The sequence below is a fragment of the Aplysia californica genome, unplaced genomic scaffold (assembly GCF_000002075.1).
Source record: "Aplysia californica isolate F4 #8 unplaced genomic scaffold, AplCal3.0 scaffold00434, whole genome shotgun sequence".
NCBI lineage: Eukaryota > Metazoa > Mollusca > Gastropoda > Aplysiida > Aplysiidae > Aplysia > Aplysia californica.
The window spans coordinates 178,423-202,830 of record NW_004797704.1 but is presented as its reverse complement, the minus strand read 5'-3'; the positions used below and the strand labels follow the sequence as shown (position 1 = coordinate 202,830).

The 24,408-nt window shown below is 40.3% G+C and overlaps 1 protein-coding gene across 1 annotated transcript in view; it reads right to left on the bottom strand.

Annotated features, from left to right (window-relative positions):
• Window positions 1-24,408, bottom strand: part of LOC101857428 — a 70,463-nt gene that overhangs the window by 29,972 nt on the left and 16,083 nt on the right. Inside the window, exons 5-14 of the mRNA XM_035971421.1 lie at window positions 17,366-17,568; window positions 16,060-16,182; window positions 14,095-14,206; window positions 13,543-13,721; window positions 10,559-10,663; window positions 7,344-7,427; window positions 6,305-6,428; window positions 5,106-5,267; window positions 2,951-3,110; window positions 2,190-2,257 (exon numbers count right to left, since the gene is read on the bottom strand). Of these exons, the coding sequence (XP_035827314.1) occupies window positions 2,190-2,257; window positions 2,951-3,110; window positions 5,106-5,267; window positions 6,305-6,428; window positions 7,344-7,427; window positions 10,559-10,663; window positions 13,543-13,721; window positions 14,095-14,206; window positions 16,060-16,182; window positions 17,366-17,568 (1,320 nt within the window). The remainder of the gene's footprint in view (window positions 1-2,189; window positions 2,258-2,950; window positions 3,111-5,105; window positions 5,268-6,304; window positions 6,429-7,343; window positions 7,428-10,558; window positions 10,664-13,542; window positions 13,722-14,094; window positions 14,207-16,059; window positions 16,183-17,365; window positions 17,569-24,408) is intronic.

Sequence of the window (24,408 nt, the reverse complement as noted above, 5' to 3'; positions counted from 1 at the left end):
GATGCAATACTAAAAATTGTATGATGAATTTTTGATATATGGAATAGACTTTTGTTGGTCGTGTTTGGAGTGTGGATTTTCACGCATTTTTTGCAAACGTAAATACTACCTCAGAAAAAATGTCATTAAAATTGTTTTAGTACGTTAAGGAAAAACTCATCAAAATGATTTGTAGCTTTATTGTTTGCCAAGATGCATGCAAAAAAAACCCCAGTTTATTTCCATGAAAAATAAGAGCGTATAACACGTCACCAAAATCCGATATGGCTGCCGTATCCATGGAAACAATTTTTTCCCCTTAAATTTGATTGCCGATTTTAAGACTCCTTATTATGACTGTTATGTGTGTGAAATTTGGAAACATTTGATCCACACTAATAAGCGAGATAGATGTCATGTGCCGAAGATAGACGAAGAAGTCTGTCGCAAGTACACTTTGTTCTCTCATACAATTCTGCTTCAAGAAACAGCTGAGTATACCATCAACCTCCTAAGGTATTGGAACAGAACAGAATAGTCATAGCCTTGTCAAAAACTCCCAGCCTTCCATTAAATAACAATCTGTATCGGTGGACATGAATAAAGTCACCTTTACGTGAGAGGTGCGACTCTCATGAATTTAAAGATGAATTTCACTTTATTTTTTACTGCACTTATTTTGTCCATCAAAGGAAATCATTAATTCCTCCCAGCCTAACACGGCTCAGTGACAGAATGTTTGACCAATGATAAAAGAGATATGCACAACCTGTTCCTTTTCATTATGGAAACTGTACTTAATATATGAAAAAAAAAATAAAAAAAAATAAAAATAAAATAAATAAATATATATATATATATATATATATATATATATATATATATATATATATATATATATATATATATATATGTATATATATATATAATCATAATATATATTATATGTTTGGTATTTATATATACAGACTTTAACATAAGTTAAGGACCACCTTGACAGACAGGCCCGTTTTTTTTTTTAAAGACAACAAGGAATGTTTCATAAAAAAAAAAATTTTGTGTTCTGAAAGTGTTAATGGGTTACCTATGCGTACTGCAAAGTTTCCTTGGGGGCTCTCGTGGCCTAGAGGTTAAGGTGTTGGCCTCTCATTCAAAGGTCCCGGGTTCGATTCCGGGTAGCGACCAAAAAATTTTCTTCTCTAAAGTTGTCTCCTTTCACATCCTTTCCTGATCTCTAACAATGTTCTGTTGTCTGCTTTCATTTCCACTTTCTGTCCCCACCCCCTCACCTCCTTTGCCCCCTCCTCTGGGCTCCTGACTCTTTCTGCAGCCTTTCTACTGCTACTCCTTGGCTCCTCCTAACTGCTGTCTTTCTGCCACACCCCTGATCTTCTGGTAGGAAAAATCTACACCTAGCCGTCTCGGACAAGGGCGAAAAATCTCGGAGGGCCGTGTGCAAGTTGTGCACGTTAAAGATCCCTTGGTTGTCAAAAATCGATAAGAGTAGGCTTCGGCCGCCACCCGGGCAAAATTCAAAATTTACTACCAACGAAAAAGTATTAGGTGTGCCCCGCGCGCTCATATGACCTTATGCAGTTGCGAGCGCCGTAAAACCCTATACTAAACAAACAAACAACAAAGCTTCCTTAATGGGCAAAAACACCACGTGCAGTATAGAAACCCTTGTGGAATTTTAGTCAAATTTGCTGTTGTTTATCGACTCCTGTGCAACGCCTCGGACATTCCTCAGTTAAAATTTCTGGTGCACGTCATAAACGGACGTATGGGCTCGATCTGTGCTCACGTTGGTGGCAATACAAGCCGCCGTTTGCGCAAAATCCAGTATCGCATCAACATGTCACCGAGACAAAAGCTGAGAGACTTTGATCGTGCCAGAATATGGCATGGCTGCAGGATAGAGTTGGAGCCCAATAAGTTGCCAGAAGGCTTGCAGTGTCACACTTTGTCATTGTCCGCTTAAGGCAGCCCCATCAAGCCACTGGATCAGTTTAAGAACGCCCACGTGCAGGTCGATCCAAGGAGACCACTCAGAGTGTTTGCAAGTGGTCCTTAACTTATGTTGAAGTCTGTATATGATGTGATGAGGGCCAATGGCCTTAAACACTGATTAACCTTACTTACTTAACCAACTGTATCTCAGCAGCTGGACCTTACAATAGAATGTAGTTACGGTTGTGGTTGCAACTCACGTGAGAAATGATCGCAGTAAGTGGAATTGTTCATCGTAGTTCCATCTGCTACGTGGTTTATGTTCAGCCTGTGAAAATAGAAGAGTCACTTCTCAATAGCTGCAAGACTTGATGCAAGTTGTTTTTGTTGCGGTTAGCATTGTTCCGTTGTTGCTGTTGTTGAATTGGTTCTCGTTGTTGTCCTAGATTTATTGTTGCTGTTGATGTTGTTGTTGTTGTTGTTGTTGTTGTTGTTGTTGTTGTTGTTGTTGTTGTTGTTGTGATTGTTTCTGTTGCTTCTGCTGTTGCTGTTGTTGCAAGTGTGATGCTCATGATACTTATAGAGATATCCAATGGAAGAAAGTTATCTCTACTGGCGAAATTATATTCATTTAAAAAAAATTCAAGCAACAACATCAGTAATGAACATTAGAGTCAGACCATAAATTAGTGACAATGAGAGACACCAATATTCTAATATAATACTTCAGTTGTCAGGGTCGTACACCAAATGGAAGCTGCGGCTCTTAGAGAACTTCACAACACCTTTTTGTTCAAACAAAAAAGCACAACACCCTAGTATACAATGCACACATAACAGAAAAGAATTGAAAACGTCCATATTCAATTAGATTAGGATGGAACTACAGAATAAACTTCACGCACACAAGGTGATTAGCCTACGGCCCGTTGTTTTCTGCTCCTTAAGACCTAAAAACTCTTCCTATACACGGGTGGGGGTCGGAGGGGGGGATTCGTTTCCTTTCCCCCTGTTACTATACCTGCAAGCGAAGCCGTCCTGCTTGCACAAGTCAAAAGACTTGCACAAAAAGCCTGTGTTTTCCACACATAGCTGGGCGCATTCATCTGGGCGTGGGATATTTTTGAAAGTCAGGTCATCCTTTCGCTCCAAAATTGCGTTTGGCAGGAGCTCGAACTGGGCTGTTCAGAAAAAGAAACTATATGAGCCTTAGCCAGAAACATGTCAAAGAGATCAAAGATTAGGACCTACTTCATGTCTGGTTCAATGCCATGAATAAAGTCATGTGTTTTATTTTCATAATCATGTACAATTACAACAACAAAATGAATATTTTGCGAGCACTGTGGAAGTTTGATGATCACTTTGGGATTCCTGTGTGCAGAACTATGACAAGAAACATCTACCAGTAATGATATTGGAACAACGATGTTTGTTTATGGTTGGTCTCTGTACTACTTTTTACCCCAGTATCAAGCCAGTATCTTTGAGAAAGAAAACATCGGATTGTTAGATATTTGATGTAATATGTCATCACAGCGTCAGATGGCCTGATCAAAACGATTCTCTTTACTAATTTTTCTTTTGAAGCTCCACTGTTGTGATATTAATATGTATGATGTCTGTGTATATCAAGTTGTAACCGGCATACTAAGGTTATGAGAGCACTTGTTCCTTGGGAATTATCATAAATAAAAATTATTTTCTTAACAGAAGTTTAACCAAATATTCTTTCTTTATTTTTGGCAAGGACGTAAGTCTATGGTTTTACATTCATTCAACTGCTTTATAATGCGACTATTTGTACTCGTATTCAGAATTTGAGTCTAACTCCCCCCCCCGGGGCAGTGCTACTGACTGAAGTGTCTTTAGGCCATTCCCAAAGGGTGGACGTTAACCATGCTTTTATGCACAGCAGAATTGTAATTGTAAATGGGCTGATTCATCAGTGTCATGCTAAAAACTGGGCCTGAACTACAACAGGGAACTGATGTTTTTCTCGAGGTTTATCGAGGACTCAAATAACACTGGTCTGGTCGACAACATTTTGAAAATGCTTGGACAGGCAGGCAAATGCGATATTTATATGGAATTTGAGTCGCAGAATCCGAATCTGGTGTCAGATTTTCTCTACTAGATCCGGATTTTCAATGCAATACGTCGCATTTCCCCCCTCTTTGATTCATTTTAACATAAACCCCTAAAATCTCACTCGCACATCTGTATCAAAAATTCAATAATGTATTCTGATAAGTACCGTTCATTATGTAACATCTTTAAAATGTTTTTTTAATGAAAATTTGATAGCTAAACCGAGGCATAGGCTACTTCACAGGTGCCTTTGTACTTTACACTTATTTCAGCCAATATCTTTTCTGAGCATCCAACATCAGTCATACTGTTCTCCAGATACTTTGATGGAGTCTTTCACTTTGTGCACCTAATGGAAGCTCCCAAGTTGGCCGGAAAGATGCCAAGGCAGCTGTGAAGGAATTGAATTGTCGTAGACATCCTTGCTCCATTTGGATTCAACCCGTCGGGGTAGAGGAATTATAAATTTCTTTGCTAAGTCTTTTTCGTCGTTGACCACACTAATATAATCCCTCTGTTATAAAAGTGTTTAGGAACTGGATCAAGACTTTTGAAAATGGTTGAGTCAAATCTGGAGCTAACACAGTACGTTAGAAAATGCTGTGCTCGTAAACCATGTGTCAGTGGAGACTCACAATCATATGCCGCAGCTGACACTTCTCAGTGAGACTTGCAAAGTATAATTTACAAAGCATTTAGCACTTTAACCAGTATGTCAAATTTGGTTTGTATTCTTTGTTATCAGCATCTTTTGTTCAGTTGATATAATGCTAGACTACCAAGCGAATGGTTCTGATGCGAATCCCTAACGGGGCCTTTATGAACTTGGATTGTTTTGCAGAAACATAGATAGTAGGCCTAAAATTCGGAGGTTATCGTTGATTGTTGTTGTTGTTTCTGTTGTTTTCATGATTATTTGTTTATTGCTATTCAGAATTCTTTTCATTATCGTTGCTGTTGTCGTTGTCGCGATTGTTATTTAAAATGCTGTACCTTTCATTTCTGTGGCAATGCCCTTTTGCTTATGATTAAAGCTTTCCAAGTTCTAAATAACCACAATTATTTCGATAAATGCGTAAACTGACCTGCTGTGGCTGTGGAGAGGAGAGAAGCCCACATAAACACGTTGTGCGGGTCGGAGGTGATCCTCACATTGCCTATCCGGATCGGTGAGATTTGCGCAACCTGGGCGAGTTGCATGGGCACTGTATCATGCCACTGCTCAATGGTGGTTGGTATCAGAGATCCTAACACGGGAAATAGATGGCAAAATAAAACAATAAAAGTCTGCCTGGTCCGACTTGTATCTTTGGAAAGGGCATTTTACACGAACGTCCCATTTGGTCCGCCTCAATAGTTTTGATTGGGGGGGGGGGGGGTGTTAAACCTATACCATTTTCACATTTTTTACAGTAAGACAACATCTTGTCAAGCTGAGAAAGTTCAGCCAGGCCATTTATTAAAACACATTTTTATTGAAATTATTAACCTGATAGTGATATTATATTTGTACTCCTTGTCAAATTATGATGCGAATGCATCATTCTAGTTTGGTGTGTCACCAGTCACTTCACCAGCTCACATTTTCTTCTTGCTTCTCGTGAAACAATGGAAGATTGCAAGAACCTTGGAAAAATATTTACTTCTATTTTGATCATTGATAAAGACAGGACACGTATGTCGTTCACATCATTTGTCCAACCCTGACACTGTTGGGATCAGTTATACAAATTGTACAACAAAACAAACATAAAATTGTGTTAGCAAGTCCAAAGGTACGATGGATACTACAAGTCAGTAATAAAACGTCAGCCGTTCGTTTAAAAAAAGAGAAAAAAAAAACGGCCCAGTTAGCTGGAATTTGGCGCCATCTTCCACCACAACAGCGCACCTGTGTCCCAAAATCCTGACCGGTCTCTAAACCTCTCGGTAACTAGACGTGGCATCTACACCCTTTTCTCCCTTGTGACTTTTTGTTGTCTCAACTGAAAGAATTGCTTTGTAATCAGAGATATGAGGACGCGCACATGAGATTTTAAAGACGGCTGGGAAATTAGTATGACCCCTGGACAAAGGAACATTAACTTTGTAGCATGCTTGGCGCATGGCATGGAAAAATATGTCGCACATGACACAGAAAACACGATGATCGTGAGTATTCCAACCTATTTTACTGAGCTTCCTCCTGCAAGATACTCAGAATCCGGCCAGCGCTTGCCCTAAAGCCAGAAAGTAATGATTTAGAAGTCATTCAATTGACCGTTTGTGGTTGCAAAGAACTTACCTGGAAATGTTACTTTGAAATCTATCCTGCTTTTTGGAGCGGAGCATGCCGAAATATCGAAGACAGAGAGGGGTGGGTGTTCTTCAGTGAATTCATAAAAGTTGTAAATGTTTTCGAAGAACATCTGGGAATAATATTGAAGATAAAAATGTAAGAGTTTGTCACCTCTGCAAGTATTTATTTTCTTTGTTTTCATGAGGACTGAATGTTACATGCCACTTAGCTTCAATGCGCTTATTATCGCTAAAAAAATCAGACAAAAAAGATTACGCTAACCATCATTCACAGATACAATATAGCTGTTCAGTATTTGTGATTTCTCTTACCTTAGGTATGTTAACTCCCCCCCCCCTGCCTTTCCCCAATCTCTCATTTCTCCCTCACTTAGACCAGACCTGTCATGGAAGACAAGACAAGATCATATAAAACTGGGCAAGACAAAAGACAAGACAATACAGTACAGAGAAAATAAGAAAACGATGAAAAGGGATAAAAATGAAGCAAAAAAAGAAAAACAGGACAAGACAAGAAAAAAGAAAAACAAATCAAGACAAGACAAACCAATATGTCGCTATTAAAAGGTGAGACAAGACCGGACAACTTGACGCCGAACAAAGAAAAAATCAAGACAATAGATAACAAAACACGACAAAGCAAGACAAAACCAGACAAGATGAGATAAAGACGAGCAAAACAAATATATCGAGATAAAAGGCTTTCAATTTAAGACAAGAAAAGGCAAAATTCATCAAAGGCAAGGCTGACGAAGAATAAGCAAGCCAAATAAAAAGATGAGACACGGCAAGCAAAAACAGAAGGGAGCGAACTGGAATGCCAAAAGAAGCAGAAACAAGATAGAAAGGTGATCAGCAATACATACCCGAGATGGGAAAGCTGTGCAATAGAAAACAAAACAACAAAACAAGATGAGGCAAGACAGATGAAATAAAGGACGAGAAAGATTAGGATAAATCAGGGGCGTAGACAGGGTAAAATATGATTACCTAGATGCTCAGAAATACAATAAATTCGAACTCACAGAAGGAGCAGATATGATCAGCTGCACAGGGTAGTTGGTCACTGAATACTTAAATCCTGAGGTGGGCATGTCAGTGACATCATCCTGTTGCAAAAAGAGTATGACAATGACAAGGATAATCTTAATTCATCTCGCCGGGGGGAATTTATCTTGGTCGTTTACAATGGCAGTGGGTGTTCCAAAAGTTAGGTGCTCTCACATATTATACGCACAGCATGACAGGACGTTAGTAAATACATGTCTCACGCATTGAAACAACCCGCTCCCTAAAACATTCTCTCTCTCTCTCTCTCTCTCTCTCTCTCTCTCTCTCTCTCTCTCTCTCTCTCTCACACACACACACTCTCTCTCTCTTTCTCTCTCTCTCTCTTTCTCTCTCTCTCTTTCTTTCTCTCTCTCTCTCTCTCTCTCTCTCTCTCTCTCTCTCTCTCTCTCTCTCTCTCTCTCTCTCTCTCTCTCTCTCTCTCTCTGTGTTTCATTTGTAGCACTGTTTGTTCAGTAACCTCACTTTAGTTAGCTCGTGGGTCTGAAAAGTGGGCGTGCACAATAAATTTTTTCCACCCTACCTGTTGGGAGAAAATCTACTTGAACAATCAGTCTACCCTTCGTTCTTTTGTTGCAGTAAAGAGGTCCATTATTTTGCTGACGAAGTTGGGGATGCTGTCAGTGATGTTCTTGTGGATCGACACAAATGTGAGAATATTCAGTTTCTCTTGTCCTATTGTAGAACAGAGAATGTCTTTTTTTTTTTTTTCAGTTTAATGAAACTTCGTTTGGCCTTGACAGACGTTGATGATATCGTCAGTGCGACTTCTAGGATTTTGCATACTTTTCTTTAAATGTGGTGTCAAATTTGTATTACTAGTCCTTAAGGGTTGAATACAGGTCTTGGGTGGTACAATTCTGAGCAGACTTAAACTTTCATTGCAATATAATATTTCTAATTCTGTTTGTAACTTGGTTTTATGCAAAACAAAGTAGCTTTCTGCTATACGATTCAAAAGAACTGTAAGAAACGATTCTTGATATTCCTTGATTTAGAGGGGTCGACAATTGATAGTGTGTTGATTTTATTTTGCTTCAAGAAACTATCAAAATTTGATTAACTATTGTGTCGCAGGCCTCCTTTGCAGCAATTTTATTGGTGTTGTGATGTCTGCGTCTCTAGGAAGGGTGTTCCTCTGTGATTTGACTTGTTGATGGAACACTTTTACACTTATACTCTTTCTAGTGTCCTCGGCGGCTGCTTTAAGCGTTTCCATAGCTTGTTGGGCTGTTATGGAAGTTGTACGTCTGTGTTGGGGGATCCCATACGTGCGTGAACACTTTGTTTTAGTGCAAAATGAAGAGAAACGCATCGTTCTTTAATACATTCAAGTGACCACACGCTTCGTGGACAGTATTATCGCCCCAGAGCTCAGACTGAATTTCTTCAAAACAGATGTGGATCTCTCCTTTGGAAGACTGTGCTAATAGGTTGAGACTGAAAATTTCACCTTGCTTCTGACGGTCGTGGAATATTCCGGTGACGAACGCGTCTTAGCACGTTGATGCTCTCTACAGAGTGGGCAAAACTGTCGAAAAGCCTGTAACGTTAGCAAAAAGTATCCTGCAGTCTGGCCAAAACAAGCTAGCTTTAAAACAAGATTCAGCTGGTGCTCATGGCAATGAACAAAGACAGCATAAGGGAAAATTGGCGCCTCTGAGTCTGTACATCAGAGACTCCTCCGCTCATGTAATGCCCATCTTGTTGCCTTGTAGGTTTGAACGATCAGCTTCTCCTCGACGCTGAATGGTTCTATAGCTTCTTTTAGGGTTAACACGAGGCCTGATGAAGTTCTGTCTTTGGCTTCACAAAACTTTAGAAACCAGTCTACCGGTGTTCCGTTCTTAATACACCCCGGATGTCAGTGGATGGCTATGGTCACTTGGTATTATTTCCGCCTTTTTAGAACGTTTCCTTTGAGCAGATATTCAAAGTTACTTAGGTATCTACCAATTGTTCTTGATGCCTTTCTGATCAACTTGTTTATTTTTATGATGTGCTGTCATTCCAAATTGCAAACATAGCAAGAGATACCAAAATTTATCAAATTTTCAATTGTGGTGGTGTAGAATATCTGAAGGATGGATGGATTCAGATTGAAGTACCTAAGTTTCCTCAGAAAGTACAGCCTCTGATTTACTTTTTTAACGGCATGTTTACGTGATTTTGCAAAGTAGAACTTTTGTCGATTGTGAGATCAACATATTTGTGTGAATCCGTGATTTTAATTGTTTCTTGTTCAATTACGAGTGGTGGGATAGCTGGGTTTTTTTCTTCTAAAATAAAAAATCCTTTCCTTTGTTTTTGAGACGTTCACTTCTTGAAAATTTGAATCGCGCCATTTAAACACATTTTTTCGAAATACTTTTTTACATCAAGGTTTATTAACCCAATAATAGCGGATTCATCTGCGAAATTAATTAAGCGTGTTACTTTATATTTACTTCTACGATCGTTGGTATGTATTGAACAACAAACCTGGTGACAAACGCACTCCTGAGGACCGCCGATGTTACAAAGGGTTGGGTCAGATTTGGTGTTGTTCAGCTTAACATAATATGGGGTCTGCAAGTCAAAAATTGCTGGACCCATCCTGCGATATAATGACTAACTCTCAGACTCAGAAGCTTTTCAATGACAATAATATACGGTTAAATTGTATGGGAAAGCGGCGGAGTAAACTGTCAGTCTGAGGAGTATTCTTGGCATTCTCAGACTGACACGGACGTATCATTGACCCCCCCCCCCCCCCCCCCCGAAATCTGACATAATACATCACGTGTGTATGATGATTATTTTCTTATGTCCAAAAGGATTGGAGGAAGGGGCGGGTGGAGAGAGAGAGAGAGAGAGAGAGAGAGAGAGAGAGAGAGAGAGAGAAAGAGAGAGGGAGAGAGAGAGAGAGGGAGAGATAGAGAGAGAGAGAGAGAGAGAGTGAGTGAGCTTGGATGATGATGATGACAACCACTCCGACGACGACGACGACAAAGAGTTCGAGGAGAGTGGATGGCGACGAGGAGAATGGAGGCAATGACTATGACAACAAAGGAGTGAGGTAGGAGGAACAGAACATGGAGAGTACGGGGAAAACAGGCAGAAAAGGATGATAATAACGACAATGACTTTATGATCCACGCTTTAGTTGTTTTTAGACACTTTTGACACTCACTGAGAGAAAGTAGTATTCAAATGTTGCGTTGACAATAGTTTCTCCAACTGGAAAGTTTGGGATAATAGCACTGAACACGTCGCACAATAGTCCTCTTGAGCGTTTCTGGCAATAAAAATACAATATCCATACACATTGATATATACATATTATTTTTTTAAAAGAAAAACAAACAAAAAAACAAAAAATAAAACAAAAACAATATAATATAATAAAAACAAGAAGAGACAAAATTAAAAATGAAGTCATTAGGGACACCGTGGGAGCAACACCAGTCCTACCACACATTGAAAAACAAAGGGTCAAGTGGTTCGGACACCTCACGCGGATGCCCTCAAACCATCCAGCTCTGAGAGCATACAACATTAAATATTCTGGATGGAGAGCCAGAGGAAGACCAAGGTGACGATGGAGTGAATCTGTGGCAGACACCCTTAAAGATCATGGGATGTCCCTCCTACAGGCCACACGACTTGCTGCAGACAGACACCTGTGTCTCCCCGCGACACCCCAGGGTACAAGCGGAAGAAAAAAGTTTAAAAAGTAAAAAGTAAAGTAAGTATATATATACACACACGCATACTAGCGAGCAAAAGAAACGCAAAAAAAAACTATTTGGGCCATAACTAAATAACCATTAATGGTAGAAGACTGAAATTTACACCATCGATAGTATGCCATATGTTCTTTAGAAATCAAAAGTTGCCTGCCTTGTTTGTCACCGGAAACTAGAGTTATTGCCCCTTCATTGAAGCATGGGAAAAGCCACGTGGTACCTTCGAAACACGGTGTAAATGAGTGAAAAAGGGGTGAAAAGTATTCTCCTGAGCTCGGCTTTTAAAGTTGTGGTACAAAACCTATTCGGCCGTTTCGCCTGCATTTGCAACGACAGTGCGTGTTTAAGGGCTATACAAAAAGAAAGAGCAATATGTCGTTTGGAGGTTGGGGAAAGGCCAATTGTGGTCGTCACTCATTTTAGTGTTCGCATCTCGACTATCCACAGACTGATAATCCGTTTTCAGCTCGCAAACTCTACGGCAGACCGAAAAAGGTCAGGTTGACCCAGAGTGGCAGGTGCACGTGCATACAGACACATTGTCTGGATGTATCGTTCAAATCTACTTCAGACAGCTACAAAAACGTTAGGTTTGGTAGGGAATACCCACGGAAGAGCCAAAAGTGGACACAAAGTGAACCGATGATTGCATCAGGTAGGCCTTTGACGCCGTCGACCTAACCATGGTCCAGTCTTGACCGCACACCATCACCAAGGGGGTCCTAACTGGACCCCCCACCATGTAAACAAGCGTCTGGGAGACTGGTCTTCAGTTCTCATTTTCGGACGAATGCCTGTTCACCATAGATACAACAAACAGGGGCCTCAGAGTTTATCAAAAGGGAGGCAAACGTAATTGTGATAGCTGTGTCATAAAGAGGAATCGCTGGGGAGGACATCGTGTCATGATCTGGAGTGGAATCATGAGGAACCACAAAGCAGGACCAATGATGTTCCTAAATCAAGGCCAAGGTCGAGGTCAAGGTATCAATGCTGCTTGCTGCATTGCAGAAGTTCTTAGGCCCCTCTTCACCGACAAAATTTTAACTTCCGGTTCCAGCCAGATAATGCTTGTGTGAACACTTCCCGTATTCATAGGATTTCCTCCAACACTATGGCATCATTCAACAGCCTCACCCTGCCCTTAGCACGGATTTAAGCCGAATTAAGTATTTTAGGACGAAATTAAAATACGCCCCGAGGGGAGACAACCAAGGCCGAGAACCTCGCAGGAACTGCATGTGGCCATCCAGGAGATGTGGAGGCAGATTCCGCAACGATTTACCAACAACCTAGTGGCTTCCTTGTGCTGGAGATCTACTGCGGTTATCCGATCTAATAGTGCCCATAGCCACTACTGGGCAGTTTGGCGCATTTACAGGAAGTTGAACATGTATTGCGATAAAATGTAACATTCACAGTGATGTCCCACGTATCCATTCATAACGCCAGTAAACAGTTTGTGTTTAAATTCCCCCCGTTTTGTAAATAATGGAAAACGAACATGATCCCCATCACAAAGGCAAACGGGATCTTGCGTTTCTTTTGCTCACGAGTATATATATATACATGAGCTCGCTGGCGTGACAAAAATAATGACAACCTATCATTGTATCAATATTATATCGTACAAAATGTCCAGGATACCATTATAACATCTGATACCAAAACGAATTACACATCTAGGGGATTTGAACCAGTGCCATCTACTCCGTTGTCTGGTTAGTACTAACTAAGCTGACGGTGCACCTCACATTAGAACTGTTCATGCAGATGGCAAGTGAAAGTTTTCCATCTGTTGCAAAGCAATGTATTTACTCAAAATAACACGCATAAAATGCCCCATTTAATAGCCTTAATGAACATATATCGGACCGCCCCAAAAATAATATGGGTTCAGGGCCATAAAAACTACTCAGAATCAGATCAACACAAGTTCAGAATGCCAACTTTAAAAGGGCTCAAAATCCTAGAAGAGTAAGAAAAGTTAGTCCTTTGAAATGTATGGTTGCAATCAAAATGGCAAAAGAGGAAGTGGAGTAAGAACATGGTTCATTACCTTTATTATTGTTGTTGTTGTTATTGTTGTTGTTGCTGTTTCTGTAGCTTCTATTGATGCTTATTTGTTTGTTTAAAAGGAGTCACAGTTTGTTTGTTTTTTGTTGGCTTGCTGGTTTGTTTGTTTGTTTGTTTGTTTAATTGTTTGTGACGTTCAAATTAGTATAAAATAATATTGACTGACGTAACTTGTTAGGACGGATATATGGATCAATATTTCAGCAGTAGGGGAGATGGGTGTACGGAATGATAAATGAACGAATGGATCAATGAACTGAGTAAAGATGGGAGCAGATTATTCGATTGTTGTAACGAATATGCTACCAAGTTAATCGCTCACAAGCTTGCAAACCTGTTAGTGACGACTTACAGTACCAGAGTACACATAGTTGTCGTTGAAGTGAAAGAAGCTAGCTGGGTCTCTCATGTCAACGACCAACGAGTTGTTAAGCTTATATCTCGCTTGTTCCACTTGTGCGTCAGGGTCTTGCAAATTCAGTGGATGAGCACTGCAGTTGCCCAGAAGGTGGTCTTGGATATAGCGAACCCCTAAAATGACACGATAAACATTCAAGATAGAGTACCTAAAATCAAAGGACCTGGTACAGTTTCAAATAAAAATAACGCAGTAAACGTTTTTGCGATCATAACATTGATCTGACCTTGGATACACCTTCCAAACGAAATCATCAAAGGCCAAATTATAGCTACCGCATTGAACAAATTGATAAATATTATTGGATATTGATACAGTAAGCCATTCAACTAATAAAACGTTATACAAACATAAAAGCTGTTTCCGGGTATCTTGCGTGGTGATGACGTATGCTTTTCAGAGGAACTTAAATCACGTCGTTTATCACATTCTACAAATTCGTCAGATAAAATTGTAGTATTGAAAAATTGTTAAATTGAAAAGTACCTGTTTCAAAATCGTGGATCTCTGTGAGGGGGTTTTTCGAGTACACAGGGGGGACAGGGCTCAGGTAGCGCTTGTCTTCTCTCATAAGCTTGCTGTCTTCATCATACCACACCTGGAAATGTTAGAAGTCTTCACTTTTAGCTTATTGGTGTATATTTAACGTCTGTTTCTATAATATGAGGTTATTGAAAAGGTGGAACCTCTGACAAATGTAGAGTCCTTCTGAGGGAGAGAGCCTTCCAAATATATAGTATACAGGGTGATTAAAAGAGAATACGACAAAAGCATAACACGACATTTCAAAAATGAAAAAAAATGGGAAACTCCAGCTTGGACATATGAATTGTACATACCTTCAAGTTTTTACTTCATGTTTTACAAGGGCTCAATGAAGCCCCCACAGACAGCGCAGACAACATCAAGCCTAAAGGAGAATGCCTCCTAAACGCGCCTCAGAATGTCTTGGTCCGCTGTGTTGATTGTAGATGTTTTTCGATCTTTCTTGTCATTGGTATTTGCTGAAAGTGGTGGAACATAAGCTTTGTCTTTAACATATTCCCACAAGAAGTAGCTTTTCACTTTACTGCACACAGATTGGAATGACTTCATTTTTCAACAAGACGGAGCACTGCCCCATTGGTATCTCTGGGTTCGAGCTTATCTGAATGAAAATGCGCCTCAACGGTGGATTGGACGAAGAACAGCTGAGCTGCTAAAGATCTCGCACTGCGTTTGGCCTGACAGATCCTCAGACTTCACTGTGTGGGATTTTGTTCGTGGGGGTGTGTTAAATACAAAGTTTATGTTCCACAACTTCCAGCAACGATGGCATGAAAGATCGACTAACAGCTACAATCAACACTATGGTCTGAGGCATTCTGAGATGAGTTTGGGAGGAATTCTCATATCGGTTTGATGCTGTCCGTGCTGTCGGTTGTGGCTACTTTGAACACTTAATAACATGCCTCTTTATTCGTGGTGCCATCGAAAACAAATTGTGACCGATTCATTTATAAAAACAGAACACTTCGACAGTGGTCAAGCGTACACATGCGGGGAATAAGAATGCCAGTTGGCCAACAGGCAAGACGTTTCGTTTTCGAACTGGCGGGCACAGCCGGCGGAAACAAAGTCAAATTTTCCTCCTCCCGGTAAACAAAACCTGGTCATTTCCATTCCAATTGACACGGATCCTAAGGCGTCGGCGCCCACTCTATCTGTACATTAAAACTAGATCTATGCCGCGTGCTGCAAGACAAGACTCACTCTCACGCTGAAAGCTACATTGTTGCTTTGTAAAGAAAAATAATACTAATAAATTTTTTTAAAAAAAATAATCATGATATTAATAATGATGACGCACAAACTTGTTATTGCCCTCAACCTGCTGCAACGACACCCGGTATATTTATAGCATTGTACCGTGCTAGCTATAAAAAGTGTGCGGTCTTTAGTTTAATGAGCAATTAATTACTAATGATTATATAGACATCCGAAGTTGTGTCCTTGGGAAAGGCACTTTACACGAACTTCCCACCTGGCTCGGTCCTATCGGAGACGGACGTTAAACTAGGGGGTCCCGCCCCTCAAATAACCTAATAGTGTTGATTGGGGCGTTAAACCTATACCATTTCACCATTTCATTTTTACAAGGACAACGCCTCTTCATTTTTGTCGCATTGCCACGAAAATAGAGATTTTTTAGGTCTTTTAGAAATCAGAGGCGCATGCAAAAAATTTGAGAGATTCACCTCTTTGATTCGGTGTAATGAGGTCGACAAGTTGTCCATTTGGTGTTGTCCGGACTATAGATTGGTCATTTAATTTTTTTAAATTATTATTTTTGGGTGGACACTTTGTAAACTCTTTATTTTACCTCTGATTTTAAATCTATCATAAAATCCAACAACAGCAGCAGCAGTGGTAGAATATTGCACGAATGTAACAATAATATTGTATTCTTACCGCATAGTGTGTGACTAACTTGGCAGCGGGATGCACAATCTCGGCTCTGTAGCTGAAATAGCGCGAGAATTTGGGTAGCGGCTTTGTGTTGACCCTGTTAGCACATGCAACACCGTCTGGAATCTGAGGAAACCAAACATTATATTGTTGCACTGATTCAGAGAAGAGAAAAATGAACCTGAACGAGGTCATCAAAGAATTTGCAGGAACTACACAAGTCATACAACCCATTGGACAGCAGTAGATGATCTTACGAGGATGCCTCCCGAACAGCCTGCGCTTTGAACTGCCAACACCAGATGCTCAGGCTGAAGACCAAAAGGTAAGCCTTAATTCGGCTATCCAGTTTGTGGATATAAAGAGTATCCTGCCCTGTCCGAAAATAAAATGCTAATATTACACCACGATTTCCAAATGGCAAAGATGCGACGCCTCTTTCCCCCCCCCCCCCCCCCCCCCCCGATACCTCACGGTAGAAGCGGCTGATTTAGTAAAGCAATTAAGTAAGTAAGATGTCTGTTACGTGGGGTTGGCACCTCTCCTTTCAAAAATTCTGTTTCTTTCTTTCCTCTCTCATCAAAAAAAAATTTACATTCCCGAAAAAAGGGGGTGGGGAGAGACCTAGTAGCTAAAAGGAGTGCCAAAGATTGTAAATGTTGTTTAGGATCTAAAGACTCACCAAAAGGGAAACGAGTCATCAAAAACAACATCGAGGTAAAGCAATCCATTTGTTAATGTTTTAACCCCCCACCCCCGCTAAAGAAATAAACCCTTTTCTGACTAGACGTTTTATTCCGCCTATAGTATTCGATCCTTTTTTGTGCCAACCACGTGGCAAAGACCGTCGTTAAAAGCGCTTGCCAACGTGGGCGACATGACCCATTAGTGGGCGTTTTGGTAAAAAATATGGTGGGCAGTGAGGATTACCTAGGTAGTGACAGTTATCTAATGCACTGCTTGGAAATACACAGGTGGACAGTACTACAATTTGTACCATCTTAAAGGTGGCAAAAGTATTGCCTTAGAACACTGACTCTGGCGTCAGATTGGGATGAAAAACAATAAAAAGAGTGGGGGTTCTCTCTTTTAACACTTCTAATCTTTGGCACATATGATGTGACCTAATTGTGAAAGAAAGATATTTTAAACCTCCTTGGACACAGACTGAATTACAAATTAGGATTGACAGACGGAGATACTGGGTACAACACCCCCACCCCCATCCCCACCCCTAAAAAAGACAGCAACAAAAAAAACACCCAGTACTACGCGGTTTAAAAAACAACAACTGGCAAGAGACATTTACCTGGAATACAGTGTCGTCTGTGACCACAGGTTGGAAGTTGATAAAGTCGTAAATGTGATGAAAGTGTCTCGTCTTTCCGGGGGATAGAGTGGGCGTGGGTCCATGGGAAGCGTCTATCGGAGCACTGCCAGACAGACCCTCCACCTCAATTCTGACAGGTATTTGATCAACCCCATCCGGTACAGCTGTTTTCCAGCCAGGCTCTAAAGTGGTAAAGAAAGGAATGAATTTGGGTACGGCCACACTGCCGGTGAGGCCATGCGGAGCGAGGCGGGGCGAGGCGAAAACTTCAGATGTCCACATCGAGAACGAGGCGAAATTCGGGCGATACGAGCAATGCAACGTCAAGTGGCATTTTTTTCCCTGTCAGTTTCAGCTAAACATGATCAGAAAAATATTGGCCTTGCTTGTCTAGGTCGCTGAGAAAACTTAATAGAAGAAGAAGAAAAGAGGAATGGAATGGGTGCACCCATTAGATGATGATTTCAGATTTAGAAACGTTTTCTTTTCTTTCTTTTTTTCTTCTTTTTGGTGTTGCGTGTCCTGATTTGGAGCTAGATATTTCTAAGCCCGTGGACCCGGGTGATTAAGATCACCTTTTGTACGAGCTATTAGTGTCAGTCCAATATAAATCATTGTTAACTAATAGTTTTCGTTTTAGTGTTCGTCAAATTAAATGCATAGTTTTCAAGGGGTACAATCTGCTATTTCTATTGATATTAGGTGTTTTAGGGGTTGGTCTTAGTCACCCCGGCATTAAATCTCTCTTACAAAATAGCACGGTATTAGTAATCCCCACCCTGTGGTGACTTAGAACTCGGAAAAGAGCATCTTATGCTTGTTGTGACTATTTTTGAGAGCATCCAACTATTAGGACGATACCCAAAAATGGGTTCAGTGGACAATGCAGCATTAGAACGTTTCAGGTCAATACTTGTATCTTTATTACACTGCCGCGCACCAAGCTTTGGTTTGTAGGTTCTTGGCGCTGTGATAATGGTAATTTAGTACCGAGTAGTCATGTATCTCCCAGATATGTCATCAGAACAACAATAGAACGTGCCCTAGAAGTTCAGAAAGATCTTCATTTATGTTTTATAGACTATACCAAGGCATTCGACAAAGTTAGGCACGACAAGATCATCGACATGCTGGAAGTCCTCAATATTGACGGGAAGGACTTAAGGATTATCAAGAACATGTACTGGGATCAAACTGCTGCAATGAGAATAGAAAACGACATCAGGGAATACATACAGATTTTAAAAGGAGTCAGACAGGGATGTGTACTTTCTCCAGACTTGTTCTCCCTGTATAGTGAAAATGTCATGAAACACATAGAAGAAATGCCAGGTATCTCGATAGGGGGACATAATATAAACAATCTAAGATATGCAGAATACACAGTCCTAATAGCAAAAGATGAAGAACTCCTACAGAATCTATTAAATGTCATCGTACAAGAGAGTGACAATATGGGCTTAAGCCTAATCATCATAAAAACCGAAACAATGGTGATAAGCAGAAAAACTCTAACCCCAACATGCAATATCAAAATCAGTTATACCACCCTCAAGCAAGTACAACATTTTAAATATTTAGGGACCATTATATCATCAGATGTGAGATGTGACACGGAAATTAAAAGCCGCATTTTCCAGGCAAAAGCAACCTTCCACAAAATGAAACAGATACTCACAAACACCAATCTGTCACTGGAAACAAGAAAAAGAGTGCTGAGAAGTTACATCGAGCCAATCCTTCTATACGAGTGCGTAGCATGGACAATCAATAAACAGCCGGAAAGAACAGTTGTCGCGACAGAGTTATAGTTCATAAGACGCATACTACGTATCCCATGGACAGCTAGAAAAACAAATGAAGAAGTCTCGGTTTAAGCAAATTGCTGAAGACAGCTTATGACGAATATACGAAAGCGACAGGCAAATTTCTTCGGACACACAATGCGGAAAGAAGCATTGGAGAATATTATAACAACAGGCAAGTTTGATGGAAAGAGAGGCAGAGGCAGACAGAGGGAAAAGATACTGGACAAGATGACAACATGGCTAGGAGGAGCAAGAACAACAGACACCATTGCTGAAACGCAAGACAGAGTGAAGTGGAGGTCCATGATCGCCCATGCCAGTCGGCAAGGCACCGAATGACGATAAGTCATGTATCGTGGGCAAAACTGGGGCGACCACCCACAACCCAGCGCGTCCCGGGTGGAGGATAGTGGACGGCTTCCAGATATGAGGGTTAGCTGCGAATACTCAATAAGCAGCCGCCGACCAACTGGCGATGGCTACAGAGGGCCATTTGGGGTAGTGCTGGTGGTTCTGCTACTATTATTAAATGCCTCATAATCGTGAGGTTGCGTGTTCGGGGCTTCGAGCTTGGGAAAGCGTCTTTGGGAAAGGCACTTTACACGAATTTCCCTCTCTTCACCCAGGTGGAAATGGGTATCCGGCTATTTACAGCGAAAGGTCTTGTCAGTATGTTAGTGCCTTAACGCCCATAAATGGCAGCTTGCACTTTATGCTTCCCAGGAAGTTGAGCTCATTTCAGAATGCTCTCAAGTCTGCTGGGGCAGTAATATAGATTGTGAAGCGTATAGAGCTTGCTGTTAAGCGGGGATTTGCGATACAAATGCTATCTATTATTATTAAGTAAGTATGTAAGTGAGTAAGTACGTAAGTAAGTAAGTAAGTGAGTAGTTGATTCCCTTTCTTGTTAGGCAGTCGTTATATTCATGACATGCGGAAATAAAGGCTATCCTTTTTTGCATGATATGTCGAAGGCATACCGGGTCTTACCAAAAGAGGTGCTTTTACCGTCTAGGCCTTTTAGCTAAAATACTAATAAATGAAATAAATAAAAATAAACCCAATAAACCTATAATTGTATACATCACAACAAAATTAGCTACAGTAGAGTCGTTATCGACATCAGATATAATCAAAAATTACGCTTCTATCTGACAGTTTTTCTAAGCCCCCAGTTTTTTAAAATGGTACACAGTGTGACTACTGTCCAGCTCGCTTTCTATGACAAGACTTCTGTAACAGGGCTACCTAAATCTCCCGTTTTTCCGGTAGTTACTGATTTTGGACCTGTTCTACCGTCATACCGATAAAGGTGTCAAAACTACCAGATTTGCGAGGGATGCGGAGAGTGCTTCCAAATTTCCCTTGCGAAACCCATACACCCCGAAATTCTGTATGTTATGTACTTGCCGCTTCATCCTATCATCCTATCATCTCTATGAGTTTAAGAGAGAGAGAGAGAGAGAGAGAGAGAGAGAGAGAGAGAGAGAGAGAGAGAGAGAGAGAGAGAGAGTATTGGCTTATCGGCATTCCGAAACAAAGGATCAGCACTTGCCTTCCAAGAATCTAACCCTCGGCAGTAAGTGTGGGCCTATTAAAATTTGCGCGCACTCGACCACTGTCCCTCTGTGCGGCTCGGTCGGCGATAAATTTTCACGTGCAAATCGGCTAAAATATGTCTGTTCGCGACACAGAATTCTACACTTATAGAAGCGGAACTCCCTCTTCGCGAACGCCGATTCGCTGTGAGGGATTGAAACTAAAACATGGCGGCCAGTTGAGGGCACCTTTGGCTGCGCCGCACAGCGAGGCTTCGCGTTGCTATGCACGCTGATGCTAGTGGTAGGGCTTGGAAGACACCTTGCATTAGTATTTTAAAACTTTCTTCGAAGAAGAAATATAGTGAAATAGTCTTGTACATTTTTATTGCCAACAATAAGTCATAATTGGCAATGTTACAATGTTTTTGTATTTGTATTGTTGGGTTGTTGTTTTTTAAAGATGGGATGGGATCTAGATCTAGATCGATATCTAGATCTAGATCGATATCTAGATCTAGATCTCTAGATCTACTAAAGATCTTCACAATTACAATACACTTGATAATAACACTAATTATGAACATTAATTCTGTTGGCAAAATATCTAGATATAGTCTTGATTAGTACTAGATCTACGATAAAGGGGACGCTGACAGTAACATGCTCACTACAATAATATTGTCATTAAACTTAAGGCCAACCAAAGCAAGCAAAAAGAACAATATAAGCCTTTTCTCCCATTTACTAGAAAGAGATAAATAAATTGAGCTTATATTGAGGAAATGTATTATTTCTCACTTTAAGAATTCATCTCTGTGTTTGCATCAGTAGTGTGTACAACAACATGCTTTGTTTAAAGCACGTGCGAGTCTAACAAATACAAGAGATTGGAGAATGTGTCGGTTGCACATAAAATACATAGGCCTATTGTACATGTGCCAAAAACACAAAAATGCAGAAAAGGTCTCAAAATATTGGTTTACACATAAAAGCCAATATAATGCAAAATAAAGTAAACAAGAGTGGAACTGGCATATGTTTCCCGAATATAGATCTATGTTCAAAGTCATTTTCTGTGTGTTGGGAGTGTGATTTCTAATGCATGAATGATAGGCTCATTCAGATGTGATAATGAAGAAACTTGTGTCTACAGTCACAACAGAAAGAGTTCCATGGCGAGTGGTCACTGGTCAAGGATTTCAGAGCTGTGTGCATTTTGAGAAAAATGTATCCCCCATACCCTGGATCACATGTCGAGGGGATGGGCTTGTCCTCCTGTAATCCCCGCACACAGTAAACAAACACATATTTTTGAACACGAATAAGAAAAATAAGTGGTCTCTTGTTACGGATCAAATTGAAGTCCTGTTTCAATTCGATTAATTGATAAAAGTGCGTATCGCAATGCGTTGGTCACCTCTGCCCTATAGGCCTATGCTATTTAATAAATACACTCGTCAGACCTGGAATCTTTAATGCCCGCACACAGTAAACAAACATGCATTTTTTTAAAAGTATAAGAAAAAATAAGTGGTGTCTTGTTACGGATCAAATCGAAGTCCTGTTACAATTCAATTAATTGATAAACGCGTGTATCGCAAGGCATCGGCTAACCCAGCACTATTACGCTATTTTATAAATACATTCGTCAGATCTGGAATCTTTAATCTTTAATTTTTAATCCCCGCACACAGTAAACAAACACACATTCATGAACACATATAAAAAAAATAAGTGGTCTCTTGTTACGGATCAAATTGAAGTCTTGTTACAATTCAATAATTGATAATAGCGCGCATTGCAATGCATTGGCTAGCTCAGCATTATTCGCTATTACATTCGTAATCATAATTATATGTGCCCGCGCGTGGGAAGTGAAAGTGAAAGGAATTGAAAATGCTTTCAAAAACAATTATGAAAGTAACATATCTAATTAAAGTAGGACTACATGTGCTTATAAAGGTCCAAAAAGGTGTATGGGTGCTGAAATGAATGTTTCGGATGAAAACAATACGCTATCTCTACTACTGTAGCATGCGGTCAAAAATTTGATGCGCAACTTGTTATCAAATATCTAGGCTACTGAACTATCGAACACCTAGATCTAGATTCTCCTACTTTTACACAACGACTTAGATCTATATCAATTCGTCTTAACCGATGAGTATTTTTTTCAAACATTTGTACACATCTATAGGTTCTATATTATTCTACAAATTTCTTTAATAAATACTAGCCCAATTTTTTTTTAAAAATCCCAGTCAATGGTTTCTACAGATTTTTAAAAGGTTTATAGCTGGAGCTAAATCTCTTTTAAAAGCAAGTCTGTCCTTTTTTTCTACTTCTGCTGGCGACATAAAGCTTATTATTGAACGCATGTTTTGAGAACATTAATTAGATCTAGTGACAAAATATGTTCAGAGTAAAACAAATTTCTTGTAACAAGTTTTGCTACTAAAAATTACGTAGGCCGTATGCGTATGCAAAATGTGTGTGGGAAGCTAGAAGTGCTGTGAACAATCCCATCCGTGTTACGAATTTTTTCACAGTTCTGTGGGTCTTATATTTATAAACTCTCTATGTCTGCTTTTTCTGTTGTTGCACCCAAAAACACAACAATTTAAAACCTTAATTCCAATCTCTAGGTTGCACAGTGAATTCTGTAACTCAAAATTACAAACTGGACAGTAAATGTTCCACTTTTCACTCGTTTGTAAAAGCCGCTCTTTGCTCTTGCTTTAAAAGCTATAGGGTTACTTCCGAAAACGATAAATCGTGCCCTCAAGACGCCATTGTTTTCGGTCTTCAATTCCTCACAGGTCACGTGGTACAGTTCCCGTTCTATAAGTGTAGAATTCTGTGGTTCGTGATGATAAGTTATCTTCTACCTTCCTTTCATTCATTCTTTCTGTCTATCTTGAGCTTTTGCTGTGGCTGGAAAATCTTTGCTTATATTTGTCAAGAAAACTGAATTGTGAATGTAGAAAGAAGCAAAATTTTTTTCTAATTGGTCTAGATCTAGAAAATTTGTCAGTACCAATTTAGGAGATTGTACGACAGCAGGGTAAGGCGCGGGGCAAGAAAGTGATGCTAGAATAAAATTTAAAAATGGAAATCCAGGAAGTGGAGCTATGGTTTTGACATTGAATCGACGATCGAACACGTAGAGGATGGAAAATTAGAGTACAGGCTTGCACATGGTGATCGTGTCGCCAGAATTGAAGTTCCCGGATTCGCGTAGCCCAAAGGATGCCTATACATCTACATCATGAGAGAGAGAGAGAGAGAGAGAGAGAGAGAGAGAGAGAGAGAGAGAGAGAGAGAGAGAGAGAGAGGGAGAGGCATGGCTAGAGAATCTATTTATATAAATAGTATGGCCCAGCTGTTTAATGAATGGTCGATAGTTGTGAAAAAGCGCATAGTTTCATTTCCCCGACATGTGAAAATAACGGCTTCTTTCTTACAATCGTCACTGACTCTGAGTAGATCTAGCGCCTTGCGTATACCTAGTGTCAGTTCGGTGTTCCTTCACTCACATACCTATTCGTCATTCCCTCAACAGTCTTTTCGCATACACTAATTCACCTGTTCTTCTCTTTCTCTCTCCCTCTCTCCCTCCCTCCTCTCTCTCCCTCCCTCCTCCCTCTCTCTCTCTCTCTCTCTCTCTCTCTCT